Genomic DNA, 16,320 nt, shown 5'->3' on the forward strand with positions numbered 1-16,320 from the left:
TGCAGGAGGCCGGCATGGGCGAGAGCCTGTCCGAGGTGGTGCTGGAGAAGCGCACAGACTCGGAGATCGAGCGGCTTATAGAGCTGGTGCGCGCCGAGCAGGATGTGTACAACATTGTTTTCCACGAGATCATCCGTCAGGTGACGCTCGACTGCAGCGAGCGTGGAGAGATCCTCTCGGAGCTGCGCGACTTCTACGCCCGACTGTTGAGCCGCATACCGCGCATCGTGATGTCACTGCACGAAGAGAACATCGTGCAACGATCGCTGGACCGGCGGCTCATGGAGGAACTACTCCACTTCAAGATCCGACTGGTGCAGGTGGTGCTCGGGCTCGACAATGTGCACCATGTGTATCAGCAGACCAAAGGCCGCATGTGCACTGCACAGGAGGAGCTCAAGCACGCGCTCATCGAAGCTCAGAGCACCAGTCGCATCTCTGACCAGCTCCACGAGCTCTACAAGATGCAGAAACATCGCCAGGAGCAGGAGACATGTTCGTACGCACGGCAGCGCGAGTTCTGGAAGAACGCAGCCTGCTCTTTGATCTCAAAGGTGGTCAATGTTTACAAGCTAGGGCTGTTCCGATTCCTGGCCACATCCCTGGACACGTGGGTGCAAATGGCACACAAGATTATGGAGGAGCGAGAAACCAAAGACAACGAACAGACCGAGCTGAACTTCTCCTACCTCAGGGACTGGCTTGGCAAAGTTGAGGACATCATCTTCTTTATGAACAATCGTGAACAGCGCGTGTTCAACTTCGCCAACAAGATGTGGCGCAGTCTGGAGACGGTGGCCAGCCAGCTGAAGTCGGCGGTGAGCCCTGACCCCGCTGAGTTTCTGGTGACGCCTTTCGAGGGCGGCAAGTCGGTGACGCTGCACAAGGCGCTAGTCCAGTGGACGTCCCAGTTCACCGTCGAGCTCGGCCAGGTGGAGGACGGTCTGGAGGGTAGCTCCAAGGTGGAGAAGAACCTCGGAAGGTTGGAGATAGTGCGTCAATCGTGGCTATTCCAGACCGAATCCCACATCCTGCTGCCGATCAGAGACGATGACTTCCGCAAAAAGGTTGGCAAGTCCTCCGACGAGCTCAACAACATGATGAAGGTCGCGCAACCCCTGCTGGACGAGGCCTTTTACCAGGGTATTGACCCCACCATCCATAAAGTTGAGGTGGACGTTCGCATGTGGGCCAAGCGGAACCTGCGTACAGGTGACCTCGGCCGACTGCAGACCGAGCTGGCCAAGTGGTCTATGAGTCTGCAGCGCTCAAACGACGTCAACGGCTCACTTATGTGGAACGGCCGCCGTACCAACTATACAGTGGTGCGAGAAAAACTCAACGAGAAGGTGGATCAGTATCGCAACACGGTGGTCGACTGTTTGGCCAGCACCATGAACGACACCAAGCTGGACCTGACTGACATGCAGGACTGCATCACTCAGTGGACGGCCGAGTGTCTGCTGCTAGCGGCGCCCTATCACCCAAGCATACCGGGCCCGGCACGCAGCCTCATCGAGTCGACGGCGACCAGCGTAGCCGACCTCGGATCCACCCAACAGAAGATCAAGGGCCGACTGGCGCTGGCCACCGAGACGCTAGACCAGTCGTGGCAGCTGGTGCAGGAGCAAGGCGGCAGGACGTACGGCGACGTTGGCATCGATCCGGCCACCCTCTCGGACATGTTCCGCACCGAGGCGCAGACGTGGGCTGAGCTGTCAGACACCTGCATGACAAAGCTGCGCAGCGGCGAGATGTTTCAGCCGGACGTGACGGCGCGGTCGCGCGGCGTTAACACGGAGAACGTCCAGCTGATGGTGGACCGGGCCGTCAGCACGGATGAGCCCTCCTGGAGCTCATGGAGGAGCAGGCGGACCAGCGAGGCGGTGGGCCCCCAGGCCGCCATCGGAGTGGCGCAGCAACAAACAGCGGGCAGCAGAAGACAATCCTCGGTGATTGAGGACTCGGAGGTGATGATAACGCCGAAGTTCCCCGGAGATTGGGGCGAGCGAAAAGCAGCAGCCGGCAGTGGCAGGCCGAGTCTGTTGGTACCCATAGCCTCGGAAGAGGAAGCGACAGCATCCGAAAAAGCCCCCGAGCAGGACGAAACACCAAGCAAACTTGATGTCACGGACTCCGAAGGAAAAAAGTCAGTTCGCAGGAAAGCCTCCAACATATCCACAGGATCAAAAAAGAAGTCCACCGGAAGCAATATCAGTTTGACCAGCGGAGGAAAACGTTCCCGTTCCCGCATCACTTCTCGCGGCGGAGAATCCAAGTCCGGGCTGGGTGACAGCACTAGCAGCATCTCGTTCAAACGCCAGGGAACAGCAGCGCCCGGAGCCACGCCTAGACACCGCAACAGCATCACGCCCTCACCGCCATTATCTGGCAGGTCTGGCTCCCGCAAACGGGGCTCTCCACGACGGCGGACGCAGCACATCGCGGTGAAGGCCGTGCCCGAACAGGAGGAAGAGGCGCCGGCGGTTACCACCGCTGACGCCGCAACGAATCCCATGGAGGAGCCCACCGCCGAGCGCGGCTCGCAGACAGAATACAGCGGTCACCTGCACAAAATCACATTTCCAGACTTCATGATCGAGCTATTTGCGCGCGAGATGCTCGCATCGGACACTGGCCAGCTGGTGATCTCCACCGACCTGGAGCGCGAGCGTACCACGGCGCTTCAACTGCACGTGCAGCAGCTGCAGCAGCTGGAGCAGCGGCTTAGCGAGCGCGAGCTCACCGTGCAGGAGCTGCACAGCCAGCTGGCAGAGGCCAATGACGACATCAGTGAGCTGACGCACCGGCTGAACGTGGCAGAGCTGAAGCTGGCCAACGCCGAGGGCAAACTGGCCGACAGGGAAAAGCAGGAGCAGAAGGCCGAGACAGTGCTGGGCCCTAATGTGGACACCCAGGGAGCGGAGGACGCTCAGATGCTGGCCGAGCTCCTCCAGAGAGCCAGCGAGGAGGGCGAGGAGCGAGAAGATGATGAGGACGAGGACGCACCCATGACTCCCCCAGTGCACATGCGGGGTAGAAGATAGAGTCGCTGTGCCCTGCTATCTCATTCTTACATGCACGACAAGGCGTCGGCGTCCCGCTATGAATTGTTGAATACCTTACCGCGCGGGATTATCAAATGTGAGCTGCCCATATCATATTCTAAGGGCGAAACGTGCTCGCCTCGCATAATGAGTTTATTCGCAGTTGTGATATTCGGGGCCCAGGTTGCAAGTTTCTTTGTCAGCTTGGGGATGCAATGACGCTGAAAGATTAGTCTTACAATTAAAAAAGCAAAACTTTTTTTGATAAAATATATGTATTGCAAGTATGAATCAGTTGTTTTATCAAAGACCACTCTAAAAGCGGAAATGACGCCGGTATATCACTTATCAGTCCCATATCGTTCTAATAGGCATACAAAATCGCAGAAGTGACTTACGTCGCAGAAGCTATTGTAATTGCTCAACAGCAGCCATCACTTGCGAACAACCTTAAAAAATCGCCATTCCCCCAGTGACGCGGCTGTAGCAATGCTTGTGCTATCGCGGACAAGTCATCAATCACCTTTCTCGGGCGTCCATAGCTGCAAACATCTGTGCTTAACAGTGCTGGAAATGAGGCCGCTTTCTGGTCCCGGCGTTTTATTCTCCGGGTGAGTTCGCCCCGTCTAGCGCTTAGCCTTCAGGGACCCTCTCAGAGCCGCGGTTGTTTTCGCCGCTCGGCCCATTCGAGATGCAAAGTTGATAGTCGCACGAAGTTTATTTGGGGCCTCTGAATATACGACTTCGAAATTAATCGATTCTACAAAACCTTTTACTTTCATCTATATGCATACATTTAACAGTAACTCCAGACTAGACTGATTTGGCTGGCCCTAAATAAGCTTCGTGTGACTATTAACTTTGCATCTCGACTAGGGCGAGCGGCGAAAACAACCACGACCCTGAGTGGGACCCGAAAGGCTAAACGCTGGACGGGATTAACCCGCGAGGAGAATAAAACGCCGGGACCAGAAAGCGGCCTCATTTCCAGCACTGTATGCCCAGTACTCAAATGCCTACTCTGTACAAAGAAGCAACTAGCAAGTACCCAAATACACGCATGGACTCATAAACGCTAGGCTCCCACTGAGTAATTCGGCTTGAATGGGCCGTTAAATGTGCACACATTCATTCACAGCTCTTCAAAGGACTTCAAACATATCGCTATGTGACTGACATGTGGTCCATCAATGCCCGTAGTGCTAACAATGCACTATTCGCAGTTCGACTGTTTGTCCAGCTACCGGTACGGAACACAGACCACCATTGATCATGACACAATCGACATGCATACGATTATCACGGAAGGACCCTCTCCTCTGCACTCTGCTGGCAAGGGTAAGCGGCGTCTCGGAGCATTTTCATATTTTGATTCAAACATCAAATGACTAATAACAAAATTCCCATCAAACCTAGGGAGCTATAAACGTTAGCACACTGGAACAGGTTGGACTCACTAACATATCTACTCCGCAAGCTCACTTATGAACCCACTAGTCCCTCTGTCATCCCTGGACTGACCTGCCCGGCGAAACCTTCCGCCACTCTCCGCGATACGCCCTCTTCCCCTTCTCCCTCGGCCGGTCCGCTCAGCTCGGCCGCAGCGTCAGGCTCGGGTCCACCACCGTCCAGAGCGCCAGCGCGCTGGAGACGACGCCGCAGACGCCCACGGCGCCGCTCGACAGCGGCGCGTGGCCGAGAGCCGCCAGCGGCAGCATCAGGTCGAACGCGTTCTTGACAAAGTCCACCGCCAGGTCTCTGTGCCGGTCGAGGATGAGCGCCAGCGGCCGGGCGCGCAGCTCGGGCAGAAGGCGGCGGCGCGGCGCCGGAGGCATGCCGTGTTCGGCGTACAGCTCGGCCGCCCGCCACAGGTCGTACACGTCGCGGCACAGGTTCATCGTGATGCTGTGGAAGGAGGAGCGACGGTCAAAAGATATGCACAGGTGACGTGAATGCTGGTGTCCGAACGACCATCGACATAAACGGTACAACAAAGCAAACAAATGCAAAACTTAGCGGCGATTGAAAGTCAACCAGTTTGTAAAAAAGAAAACATTGTAATCTACGTGGTTCGTGGATCAATTAAGACTGAAATACAAGCAGCAATCCACTTTGACATAATGCAACGGTACGTGAGGCAGTTCTGACAACTCCCCTTTTAACCGTACCTGGCACCTGCCAAAGCCGGCCTCTGCTCACCTACCTGTAGAGCCAGCAGCGGTAGAAGATTTGCTCCCACTTCTTCACGTCAATGCTGATCACTCCGGCCCGGGACAGCCAGAGCAGGTGGTCGGCGAACAGGAACATGGACTGGGCGATCCTCCCAATGGTCAGCGTCACCCGGTAGACGGGGTCCGAGAGGCGGATGGTGCGTGAAGTGCCGCGCAGCACCTCGACACTCTTACCCATCCGCAGCACTGCAAAAGGGAGGGCGAGAGACGGTGGTGAACAGAGGGAAATATGTAGATCGAAGAGACATACAAGGGCAATGGGTAGAGACAGGGAAAATAATGCAAAAAGACAGAGGTCGTACACATGCATGTTGCAGACCTTGGTTCAGGTTACGAATGGCTTATGACTAACAAGCATATCAAAATGACAAACATGAACCAACAAGACTCACGCTTTCTGAATGAGCTTAGAGACCCCTCAAGCTGCTTCCATGTTTGAAGTGTGCCAGCATTTGTATGCCTCTGCTGGTGGTAGTGATTCACCACCTTCAGCGTATACTGCAGCACTCTGGAAACAAGACACTGGATCAATATCCCACATAAGCAGCATGCCTTTTTATATCTGGCGGCATGCTGATAAAAAATGGTACCTGATGGAGCGCTGGGTAAAAATATTGGGCAAACAGATCACTCAGGTGCTATTAATGCTTCATTTTTTTTTTTAGTTTAGTTTTTTAAAGAACGAATTCAGCGAACCTGCATGAAACAGCACACAGGTTGCTTGTGCAGGTGAATTTTAACATTCGCCATGCTGGTGGTCTGAATTTTTCAGAGTGCTGGAGGGGGGGGGGTTACCCTCCCCCTCCGGACCTCCCCCATCTAAATCGTCTTCTGGGCTATGTAGACACGCAGCAGGCGGCGTTCGAAAGAGCGTAAAAATAAGGAAGAAAGCACTTCAGTTAATTTTAGGTCAAGTCAACTGCCAGGTAATCAGATGTCATCAAAGGTCACATTTTGCCTTTTCGACAATTTTCTACAAATCGGCGCATTACCTACTCGGGAACGAATATAGCTATAGCGCCGCGGAAAATCGCATTCCATAGCTCTTTTGACGCTCTTTCTATGTAATGTTCTCAGATTCGACCTAAGGTCAATGGTGTAGCCTCCAGAAAGCAAATGTCAAAAAAGATGCCTTCGCAGAAAACAGGTTTTTTTTCTCTCTGATGAGTGATGACTTGTGACCCAGAACTCGCACATTGATTTTGCCGGAATCGTGTTCCTCTTGTCGAAACGTGTCCTATGAATTATAATTTGACCTAAAAAGCAGGGATGCAGAGCCAAAGCCGGAGCTGCAGCCGGAGCCGGAGCCGGAGTCGTGAAACATTATAGCCCGGAGCCGGAGCCGGAGCCGTCAAAGCAGGGGGCGAATCTGATTTCTTTTCTTTTTGGAAGAGGAAAAAATAATTGACCTAGTTCGGTTTGACAATACAAGACAGTAAAACATGTGGTACGTCATGGGCCATCACGTTAATGAAAAAAGCTTAATACGTATCCCCGGTGTCCCACAGCACGCAAACTGCATCCCCAGAACCCGAGGACCGGTCATCAGGTGACGGCCATTGTTTTGTCCACCCGTATTTAATTGATCGCGTAGGTGATGTACTGAGTCGGAGCCGGAGTCGGAGCCAGAGCCGGACCATTTTACTCGGAGCCGGAGCCGGAGCCGTCTGAAACTTCCACCGCTCCGCATCCCTGCTAAAAAGGTCTACTTGAAAATTGACTCAAGGGTGTAAGTAGAACTTGACCAAAACTATCATGTTGCATGCCAGTCAATTTATATCATTGAGCTGAGCACATCGAAGGCGATTTCATCCCTCTGGCACGTCTCTATCAGAAATCATTGTCTAAAAACTGCCAGAAACCTTTCATGGCCTGAGATCATATCAGGGGCATAAAGAGGGATCACAGGTGCAATTTTCAATTCAATGTGTCATGTTTACTTGTTAGCTGATATTTGAGAGTGCTTTGTATGACTTTCGTCCAGACCAAAATGAGGGCAGTTGAGCTTCCTCCAGTTGACTTGTAATGGAGAGGTCACATAACTGACCTGAGCTTATGTCACCAACACAAAAATGACATAATCAACATGTAGGGTTTAGCGCCTAACAGTAGATAACAGTGAGGGCTAACAGAATCCTAAAAGCTTTGATGATATATTCTCAACTTTGGCTGCACAGTGAGACCACAAAGTAATGGTGAGGCTGGGTCACTCAAAGTGATCTAGTGACCTGACCTGTCCTGACCTGACAATTGACATGATATGACCTGAGCTTGAAATTTTGGTACAAATTGAAGAAATGATGCATCAACAGGTACTACAAATTAGGTTTGATTAGGTTAGATTGAGATAAGGTTTGGTTGGGTGAGGATAGGCTGGTTGATAATTTAAATTGGATTAGTTCAGGTGATCTCAACCTCACCATAATTTACTAATGAATTATTTACTGCACAAAAGGCATCATTGTCACATTCAGAACATGAAAAACATAGAAATTCAGGGCCGCAGAGTAAGAGGTGGAGTTGGTTAGAGTCAATAGCCCTAACTGAATTCAGACAAAATCAGTTTGAAGGCTTGAGTTGGATTCACCAAAAATATATTAGCTCCACAATTCTGTGAGAGCTGCAAGGCCAGTCAGTCAGTCAATAGTTCAGCCATGAGTCTGAGCTGATTTTTGGAAGTCAGAATTGAGTCACCTGAAAACCATTAAATCCATAGCACAGTAGACATTAACAAAATTAAATGATAAAAATGTTTGCACCTCAGCTTCAATTTCAGCAGGATTTCTACAGAATCATCAGGCAGTCAACACTCAACAGTCTAGTTAACAAAATAACCAGATGAAAACACTCTGTCTTCTCTCAAACTGTCTTCTTGTAAAGTACAGAGGCATTTAGTAGGTAGGTAGCCTATCTAGTAGTTCCTCAAACATCTGAATATTCCTCTGCTCGTTTAATCGGCATTAGTAGAGCAGACATCACTCAAAGATTTTCTAACTGAGGAGAGGTGCTGTAGGTTTGTAGGTTGTAGGGAAGGTTTTTAGGTTGTAGGTTAGGTTAAGTTAGGTCAGGTTAGGTTAGGTTTGTTTAGGTTTTGTTAAAAAGAAGCACCTCCAGGCTTAGCGCCTCTCCTTGGTTGGAAAGCCTTCGTGTGACGTCTGCTCTACTAATACCGTTTAATCCTTACCTGATAAGTTTATCCTTCCCGGCTGAGCTGGCATTGAGTTTAACCCAAGTATCCATAGTGCCAATTAAATTTGCATATACTTTTTGATCTCTGTACCTGAAACAGAAAAAAGCTATGATCAAAAACAAAGGTCGAAAGCCATAGCCGGCAGTCTCTGACCTCATCTTCAGATCTGGTTGCGCAATCTCAATCTGATTCCAATTCGCAATCTACATGCCCTACATGCTTCACTTCAACTAAACATAAACCTGTTCCTTGTATCTCAAATTGAACTTATTGTCCTGTTAAAAACGGACTTCACGTTGCACCTTCCAATATCAATATCTCATAAAACGTCTTTGATCAAACGAAAAATGGCTTTGATGAAACGAAACCATCAAAACTACACTGACACTAACGTTTCAAAGTTTCTATTCGAAATCATGCTGCTTGCAGCAAAGACCCATTCGTTGAGGCACTATTCAGTGTTTTCATTGGCTAAAACTCCAGTCGCCATGGAAACAAAACCACAAGGACCTCACGCTTGCCAAAATTGAACAGGGAACTGAGGTGGTGTCGATAAATGTTTTGAAACAGCTGCGCACTAAATGTACTTTTTCAACTAAAACGAGGCCACGGTATAATCTGTATGCCACATTAACAACGTAAAAACTTTTTACCATAAGAATCCAGTAGAAGAGAGGTGGATGAGTAAGAGCTTATGTGGCTAGTTCACAGTAGGTACTTATAGGGGTTTCATAGATGCAATAGTCCGGCTGAAGCAACTAAAGGCGGCTTCATTAGAACGGCTCTTTAGTGCCCTGATTCAAGCCCGGACTCAAACCATTATTTTAACCTAACTACACCACCCCATCCCGACTCAGCTCGTAGGCATGCGGCAACAAGCATTATACGTTGTTCGATTCGTACGCCATCAGAGACGATAGTACGAAAGGTCTTCATCAGAGATGAAAGGTACTTCAATCATTTTTTGAAAAGATTACTCCGTTAGCGTACATCGAACACTGGTCATCGAATGCCTATCAAAGTTTCCCGATTTCAGCACTTAATTTGAGAAGTCGGCGCTAGCTCGAGCTAATTTTCAAACAGTTGGTATATTTCCATTGGGAATTTGTCGGCCACCTACTTCGTGATGGCTTCGCATAGCGTAAGCAAACTCTTCCGGTAAAATACGGCCGTCGCAGAAATAGTTGATCATAGGAGTGTGGGGAACATTGCACTGTGAGGGCCGCCATCTGGCAAGGGGCCGACTGATACATACGTCACAGTGGACCAGACCGTCCTGGAACAACAGAAGTGTCCCGATGGAACAACTGGCCCTGACACTCAGTCAACCCTGTGAGGTGTACTTTAAAGGGACCCTCCCACCTTCAAAAAAGTTTATGAATTGGCATGAAAGTGATGTCGCTCGGTTCAGAAAGAGCGAAAACGAATATCTACCAAATTTCACCGAAAAATATTCACCGGTTTTCAAGATATTAGACTTTTACTTTTGTTTACTTTTATTGGGATCTCCGCTGTTTCTAGCGACTTTATTTTAGAAGTGCGGCGTTTGCGGCAGATGTTGCGCGCAAATAGCATATACCACCGCGTGCTACAAAACGTTTTAGTCAAACATTTAAAAATCGTTAGATATTTGCGCTGACGTTACACATTCAGAGGGGTATTCCTAAGCATTAGCCCCTCTGAATCAAAATGCTGCAATTTTGAAATTCAATATTTCCGATTTAAGGCATTTCTCGATGTTGTGAGTGCCGAAACCGGTAATTGTGAGCCAGGGACCCCATTTTGGCTATCTCAACTCAAATCTAATGTTAAGGTGGGAGGGTCCCTTTAATGGCTGCTTTAGCTCGACATTTCCTCAATAGGCTCAACGAGATTTAGGAAAATGCGGGGTTAACTAACGTGTTGCTCTCCGGACTTGAACCATCTAACACTGAGTTGGCACTCCCGCATTGTATTGCTTGCACATGAAGCTGAAAGATGACCCCAACGTTACCATTCCATTCACAAAATATGACATTTTTCATCATCCGCGTAACAACAAAGTGAATGGATGCGTAACTATTGCGCCCAATCACCAGCATAGGCAAATTCCCACAAATCACTCTACTAGCATCCTTAGACTACCAAACCGTTGCGTGTAACAAGTCAAGTACTCCCCTGCAGGATGTAACAACGTCACCAGAATATACGGGCACTAGGATCGAGCCACTACATAACCGCGCTACATACCCCAGGTTTTACGATTGGCTACTCTTCTCGACACCGAAGGTGATTTTGGTCAGCTGGCCTCCTGATTGGTCGGCCATGGTGGCCTCGATGACGTCACCGGCCCGAACGGGTCCGACGCCGGCTGGAGTGCCGGTCAGCACCAGGTCTCCCGGCTCCAGCGTGATATACCTGCCGCGGGACGGGACAGACGCATGTGATAGGCATCATCAGATAGGTTAACCGGGCTACAAACCGAGGACTCTAAACCAAGAGGAGGACTCTACAAAAGGACTATAAACCGTTAATACACACTATCTCTCAGAGCCCCTGCGCCTCCGACCCGCCAGGACCGACCCCACCAAACACGATTTGGCAGCACTGTAATGACGTCTGCTGGGCGTGAAGTTTTCCCTTCACCATAGGGTTTACACACAAACTGGTCAAAGTTTGAGCCAGGATATACTAGTCTAAAAATGCAAAAAAAACGAACAAATTTTGGCATCAATGGATTCAGCATTTCATCGTGTGCCTCAAACCGTCCATCATTTGACCTCAAAGGAGGTAAAAATTGTTCAAAATCGAAGTTGAAAAGATGCTTTCTGAGCACATAATCTGGTAGCAATCACGTGACATGCTATAAGCAGCTTATCGATAATTTACAAACATAATTACCTATTAATATGCTGCTTTAAACAACATTAATCATACATTTTGAGCTTTCAGTACTTTAAATAATGTCAAAACATCGCAAAACACAAAAGTTAATACAATAGTCACGTGGGTGTCAGGAAATGTCACAGGTGCGTCAAATTTGTGACTGGGGCTTTACTTTCAAACATCGGATCTACCTGTTTCTTATAGGTATCTTGGCCAGGACCGTCCCGCCGTTCCTGTCACCGACCTGCTGATGTAGCTGATGAGGAAGGGCACGCTGAAGTGCATATCGGCCGTGGCGCCGTCCTGTCGCGTCTGGCCGTTCACCGAACAGTGCAGACGCACACCGGAAGTGTCCGGTATCCGGTCACGCGGCACGAACGCCGACACCGGACACGCCGTGTCGAAACACTTGGCCATCGTCCACGGGTGGCCCTTCGCCTTCGCTTCGTTCTGAAAGAAAACGGGATAGCGAGACTTGGCGTTATGGGGCACTAAATTATATACCCTCAAAGGTCGCTACATCACAGGAATACTGATATACATCACAGGATTTTGCCTTGCCTATATCGGTATTTACGGATCGCAATACGATTTTGTTACAATGTGTTAATGCAGGCATCTAATCATGAAATGCTTCAAAGAACCTATTCAAACCGACAGTAATAAGCACCTACCGGAGGTATTTGCAGCCACGGGTGGAGAATGTTTGAAAAAGTTACCCCGGCCGGCGACCGAAAGTCAGAAAGACGATGATGCTGGCAAATATTTGTTAACGGTTATCAACAAACCCCTATTCTGTGGCATAGAATAATGGATGTCTGCCGTTTGTGCGTTTTTAGGGAAAACTGCTGCACGCAGGTGCGGAAGATTTCGTAATTGTAACAACAATTTTGAAACACGCCTTAAAATTTCGGACGCATGTCACCATAGTGCTAGGTCAGGTCATCAGGTCCAATTTGCTGGATGATCGTGCTAAAAATGCCATCATGCCCTTTGCAAAGCTTATTCCGTGGAAGTTGCAACCTTCTCACATAAAACAAAACGTCAAATTTGACCGTTTTGACCCTCTTATGGGTTTGAGCTCGCACATGAAACATTATTCGCGACCGAGCCTTAAACGAGTAATCGAATGTTTTGTTTGCAGAGTTTAAGCTCCGTTATGTTCATGAACTGTGAGAAAAGTTGTCGGAGAACGCTAAAATCAGAGAAATTTGGCTTTTGATGATCTATGGTGATTTTATTATTGAGCTTTCCTAAAACATGGCCAGATTTCTCTGATCACGTTTGTCACTCTTTCAAACGTCGTTCCGCTTCTCGCCTCGTATCCCAGTAGCCGAGTTAGAAGGAGCGTGAAAAGACCTCTCGACTCAACGTGTTACGATAAGGCCAGTGGCCACCACCCTGGCGCGGGAGCGGGGGAGTATGCGGGGGAGCCCCAGCAGCTCGTCCTTCTATCTCACTGATATTACCCTGGTCCTGTCTTGTGATGTTATTAAGTGCCATCTTACGATAACGGCCCTTAAATATGATTCATTTCTGTAATCTGTTTGATGAAACATGTCTGGCTCCGCGATGAAGAGGCTTAAAAACATAGAAGCTCCAAAATGCAATAAAGTAAATTTTCAAGAACTTTTCAAGGTAGATAAGAATAATGAGAGACGCTTTTATAGATGGCAGTTTTTTGTATGGAGACAGCTTTTAGGATTTACAAAAGTAGAAAAAGTTACCCCGGCCGCGCCGGGGTCGGCTGAAAGTTACCCCGGCCACGGCCGGGGTGGCCGGGGCAGGTTCTCCACCCATGTTTGCAGCATGTTCCTCCACTGTTGGCCAGTTCTACGAGAACTTGATATGTGAAAGCGCGGCTTTGAGGCTCATGATCATATCAGATATGTGATGGAAAATCTAAGCCTCATGCTAATAAATGTATTTAAAATAAGAACAAGAAAATAAGGCATTTTAACTTCTACGGTTTTAACTACGAAGGCAAAATAACCGTAACATTGAAGTATAGCGTACTCTTTACCAGCATCCAACCCAGCCCTGCCAACAGTATAAACAAGCACACCTTATCCAACAGGTCACACAGAGCATTTGCCCTACCCTTTCCACTTCCTGCCTCGCACAATATAATCTGACCCACTCTCCGGAGTCCGGTGTATCTACCTGGAAATCACGTGCGGTCATGTCCAGGGCAAGAGCATAGCCCGCCACATGCTGCATGGCAGCGCCCTCTGGTACAGCGCTGCACTTTTCAGAGATGACAACTCCCAGTTCCACCTCGTGGTGCAGCTCGGAACATCCCTCGGGAATCTGAAAAGAACACGGACGCATTGAGACTAATAGCTCATATTCACTGCTGCTACGTACTCGCCAGTTGATCGTTACACCGCTACCTTACTAGGGCTACCTTACTGGGGCTGCCTTACTAGGGTTGCCTTTCTAGGGCTATCTGTACCTCTCTTATACGGCCTTAACTAGGGCTCCAATACGTTCACGCTCCACGAGAAGGGGGGAGGGTGTCTGCTCACGTATTTTGTCAATAAAATTTAATCAAACGTTTTTTTCGAATGTGAGGGAATCTGAGGACAATATAAGAACTTTCAGAAATAGAACCAACCATTAACCAACTAATAAATCCATTTCATAAAGCTATTACCTAATCAGACCAATGAAACCGCTTAATTTTCACGATTGGCCATCTCTGGAGCTATCGAATTTGCACATACTCGTACGCTCCAGTCGATGGGGGAATTGAAGGAACTTTTTCACCGTTTCGCTCAGGCGCCCTTATTGAGCTAGAGTTTTGCAGGAAGAAAACGAGCGTCTACGCCCTTACATGATGCAGTGGCAAAGCGACTGGTAGGCACTTTCAAGATCTCAGATATTCAAATAATGGCCTGAAGTCAGTTTAAAGGTCCTATGACTAGTATCCAGTTTTTGATAAATAAGCAAAAAAAAAGAAACAAAATAGTTTCTGGCCACGACCTTTATGCTAATGTGCTCGCCGCTCAGGCGCTTTAAGTTATACACTTCGTGTTTGGAAAATTCAGTATTGGAAACATCAGTGGTGAAGGTCATGCAATTTTCACGATAGGTGTAAAATTGGTTTGCTCGAGGGTACTGAAAGTTCCATCGCTATCCGCCGTTCCTTTTTTCGCGGGGGTTTACGCGGGTATCTCGGAAAGTCCGATGGCATTCATCCGACCCCGATAAATATCAGGGTTTACTTGCCTTGATGTTGCCTGCTGTCAAATATGATGAGGTTGGCTTTAAGAAGAGCATGGGTTTGTCTGGCATTTTGTTGCCCAGTTCAGCAGCATGTTCCCTGAAAACAATGGAAACTTAGCAAAAATAAATTTAGCATAGGTAACCATTTTCTGTTACTGTGCAATATTTTGAACTTCCTTCATACTCGTAGTTGCATAGTTATGGAGAGAAAATCAAGTATTTACCAAATGCATTATAACAAAATTGGGAACATACAGTACACTTTGACTTTTGAGAGCCCACTTTGGCAAAAAGAAAATGTTAAACTCAAAGGAAATGACTCCGATATGTGATTTTCAAAACATTAACAAAATACACCAAATATCAACAAATACTTATCAAAATAATATATTTTAAGGGAACATAGCTCTACAGTGACTGGACAAAACTTTGATTGTTTCATGCTTATGTCTGATGCACTTGGAAACACAAGATATATTGGTTGTGAAAACAATGCTTTTCTAGAAGCTCAGAAAACATCTACTACAGAAAATCTCTGTATACAAATATGTATATATCACATAGGAAATCCATATTTGAATGAAGTGGCCCTGATATAGATGATATCCTACATGTAAAATATGACTGCATGCTGTAAGTAGAATATTGATTATTTCCAACTAAAGAAAGACTAATGAATGAGTAGGTAGGTAGTTTGATGCAGGCATCATAGGAAAATGGTGTATGTAATCAAAATTTGCATCATAGACATATTCTGCTATCAAAATCATAACAACCAACTCACCTATAATTTCTTCCAACTGCAACAATTTTCCTACCAAGCTCTGTGAAGCGAGAAAAACTGGACATGATTCCTCAATTATTATCTGAAATAAGAGACCAGGGGTCAAGGGTCAGGTCAAACATTCATTATGGAAACATAGGTACCTGTTAACATGTGCAGCAATTCACTAAAAGAAGCTAAGGTGGTCTTATAGAGCATCACTGTCACTCAGATACTGTAGTAAGTGGTGCATGCAACTTGCAAGACAGTGTACAAAACCACAGTATCTGAAAGAATACATACTTATTTGGAAAACTGATATATTTATTGAGTTTTGATCCCTCTGCAACATGTGCAACTAAGCTATGGAATTGGAGAGCATTTGAGCTTCATGCTGACCAGTCCTATGCTGAGTGAAGTAAGATCCCAAGAAGAAAAGCAAGCAACCATATAATACGAGTATACCATATAATCTTGTACAGCACAGCTGTGGGAGATTGACTGGACTGAATTGGAAACAACATCATTGATAGCTTGTTCAGTCTTAGCAATGATGCTCGCTAGCTCTATTTCTACAAGTGCAAAAATAGATTATATATGCATATTATAAAGCCATCTGTCTAGTACTATCTGTCTAGTACTTTTGCAGATTTTGTAAGAGCTCTTCTGGACTAAGGCATTATCAAACCTGATTTTGCTCACATTATACGTGAAACGATTCACTTATAGATTGAGCATATTTCACAATTTCAATTCTTTGTACCTATATTGATACACCTAAGTTCAATCACAATTCAAATTCACATTTGACATTCCATCAGAATACCAGCAATATGCAAACCGAGAAGGATGGAACTGAATACTAATGAGAGGAGAATTCAATCAAATTTAATTATTCATCAAAGCCCTTTCCTTGCCTATCCTATTTATTCTATCTCAGTAGGCGGAACTATGGTCATGAGTACCCAAATATAGGAACGTTCCCATTTTTGGGAA

General features: G+C 47.4%; 2 protein-coding genes across 15 annotated transcripts; both read right to left on the reverse strand.

The window, feature by feature from the left end:
* Positions 1-3,303: 3,303 nt before the first annotated feature.
* On the reverse strand, positions 3,304-10,823 carry LOC122366448 (peroxisomal membrane protein 11B-like). Of its 4 annotated transcripts, XR_006253889.1 has the most exons (6): positions 8,771-8,806; positions 8,463-8,558; positions 5,671-5,786; positions 5,251-5,464; positions 4,057-4,952; positions 3,304-3,616 (listed from the first exon to the last, which is right to left on the reverse strand). XR_006253889.1 is itself a non-coding variant. In XM_043338714.1 (5 exons), exons 2-5 carry the CDS (start codon positions 8,516-8,518, stop codon positions 4,637-4,639), a joined length of 702 nt encoding a protein of 233 aa, XP_043194649.1. In that variant the 5' UTR covers positions 8,519-8,558; positions 10,698-10,823; the 3' UTR covers positions 3,941-4,636. The 4 variants fall into 4 exon arrangements, 3 of the variants coding, with proteins under 3 accessions (XP_043194649.1, XP_043194639.1, XP_043194659.1); XM_043338714.1 differs by lacking the exons at positions 3,304-3,616; positions 8,771-8,806 and adding an exon at positions 10,698-10,823 and having other exon boundaries at positions 3,941-4,952; XM_043338704.1 differs by lacking the exon at positions 3,304-3,616 and having other exon boundaries at positions 3,941-4,952.
* On the reverse strand, positions 10,404-16,261 carry LOC122366455 (acylpyruvase FAHD1, mitochondrial-like). Of its 11 annotated transcripts, none has more exons than XM_043338770.1 (6): positions 16,242-16,261; positions 15,346-15,427; positions 14,565-14,658; positions 13,497-13,643; positions 11,578-11,783; positions 10,404-10,865 (listed from the first exon to the last, which is right to left on the reverse strand). In XM_043338770.1, the coding sequence occupies exons 2-6, from the start codon at positions 15,408-15,410 to the stop codon at positions 10,706-10,708; spliced, it is 672 nt and encodes a 223-aa protein (XP_043194705.1). In that variant the 5' UTR covers positions 15,411-15,427; positions 16,242-16,261; the 3' UTR covers positions 10,404-10,705. The 11 variants fall into 11 exon arrangements, with proteins under 11 accessions (XP_043194705.1, XP_043194731.1, XP_043194688.1 ...); XM_043338796.1 differs by having other exon boundaries at positions 16,237-16,261; XM_043338753.1 differs by lacking the exon at positions 16,242-16,261 and adding an exon at positions 16,188-16,207.
* Between the last annotated feature and the right edge of the window lie 59 nt (positions 16,262-16,320).

This window comes from Amphibalanus amphitrite, unplaced genomic scaffold, assembly GCF_019059575.1.
Source record: "Amphibalanus amphitrite isolate SeventyFive unplaced genomic scaffold, NRLGWU_Aamphi_draft 000029F_arrow, whole genome shotgun sequence".
NCBI lineage: Eukaryota > Metazoa > Arthropoda > Thecostraca > Balanomorpha > Balanidae > Amphibalanus > Amphibalanus amphitrite.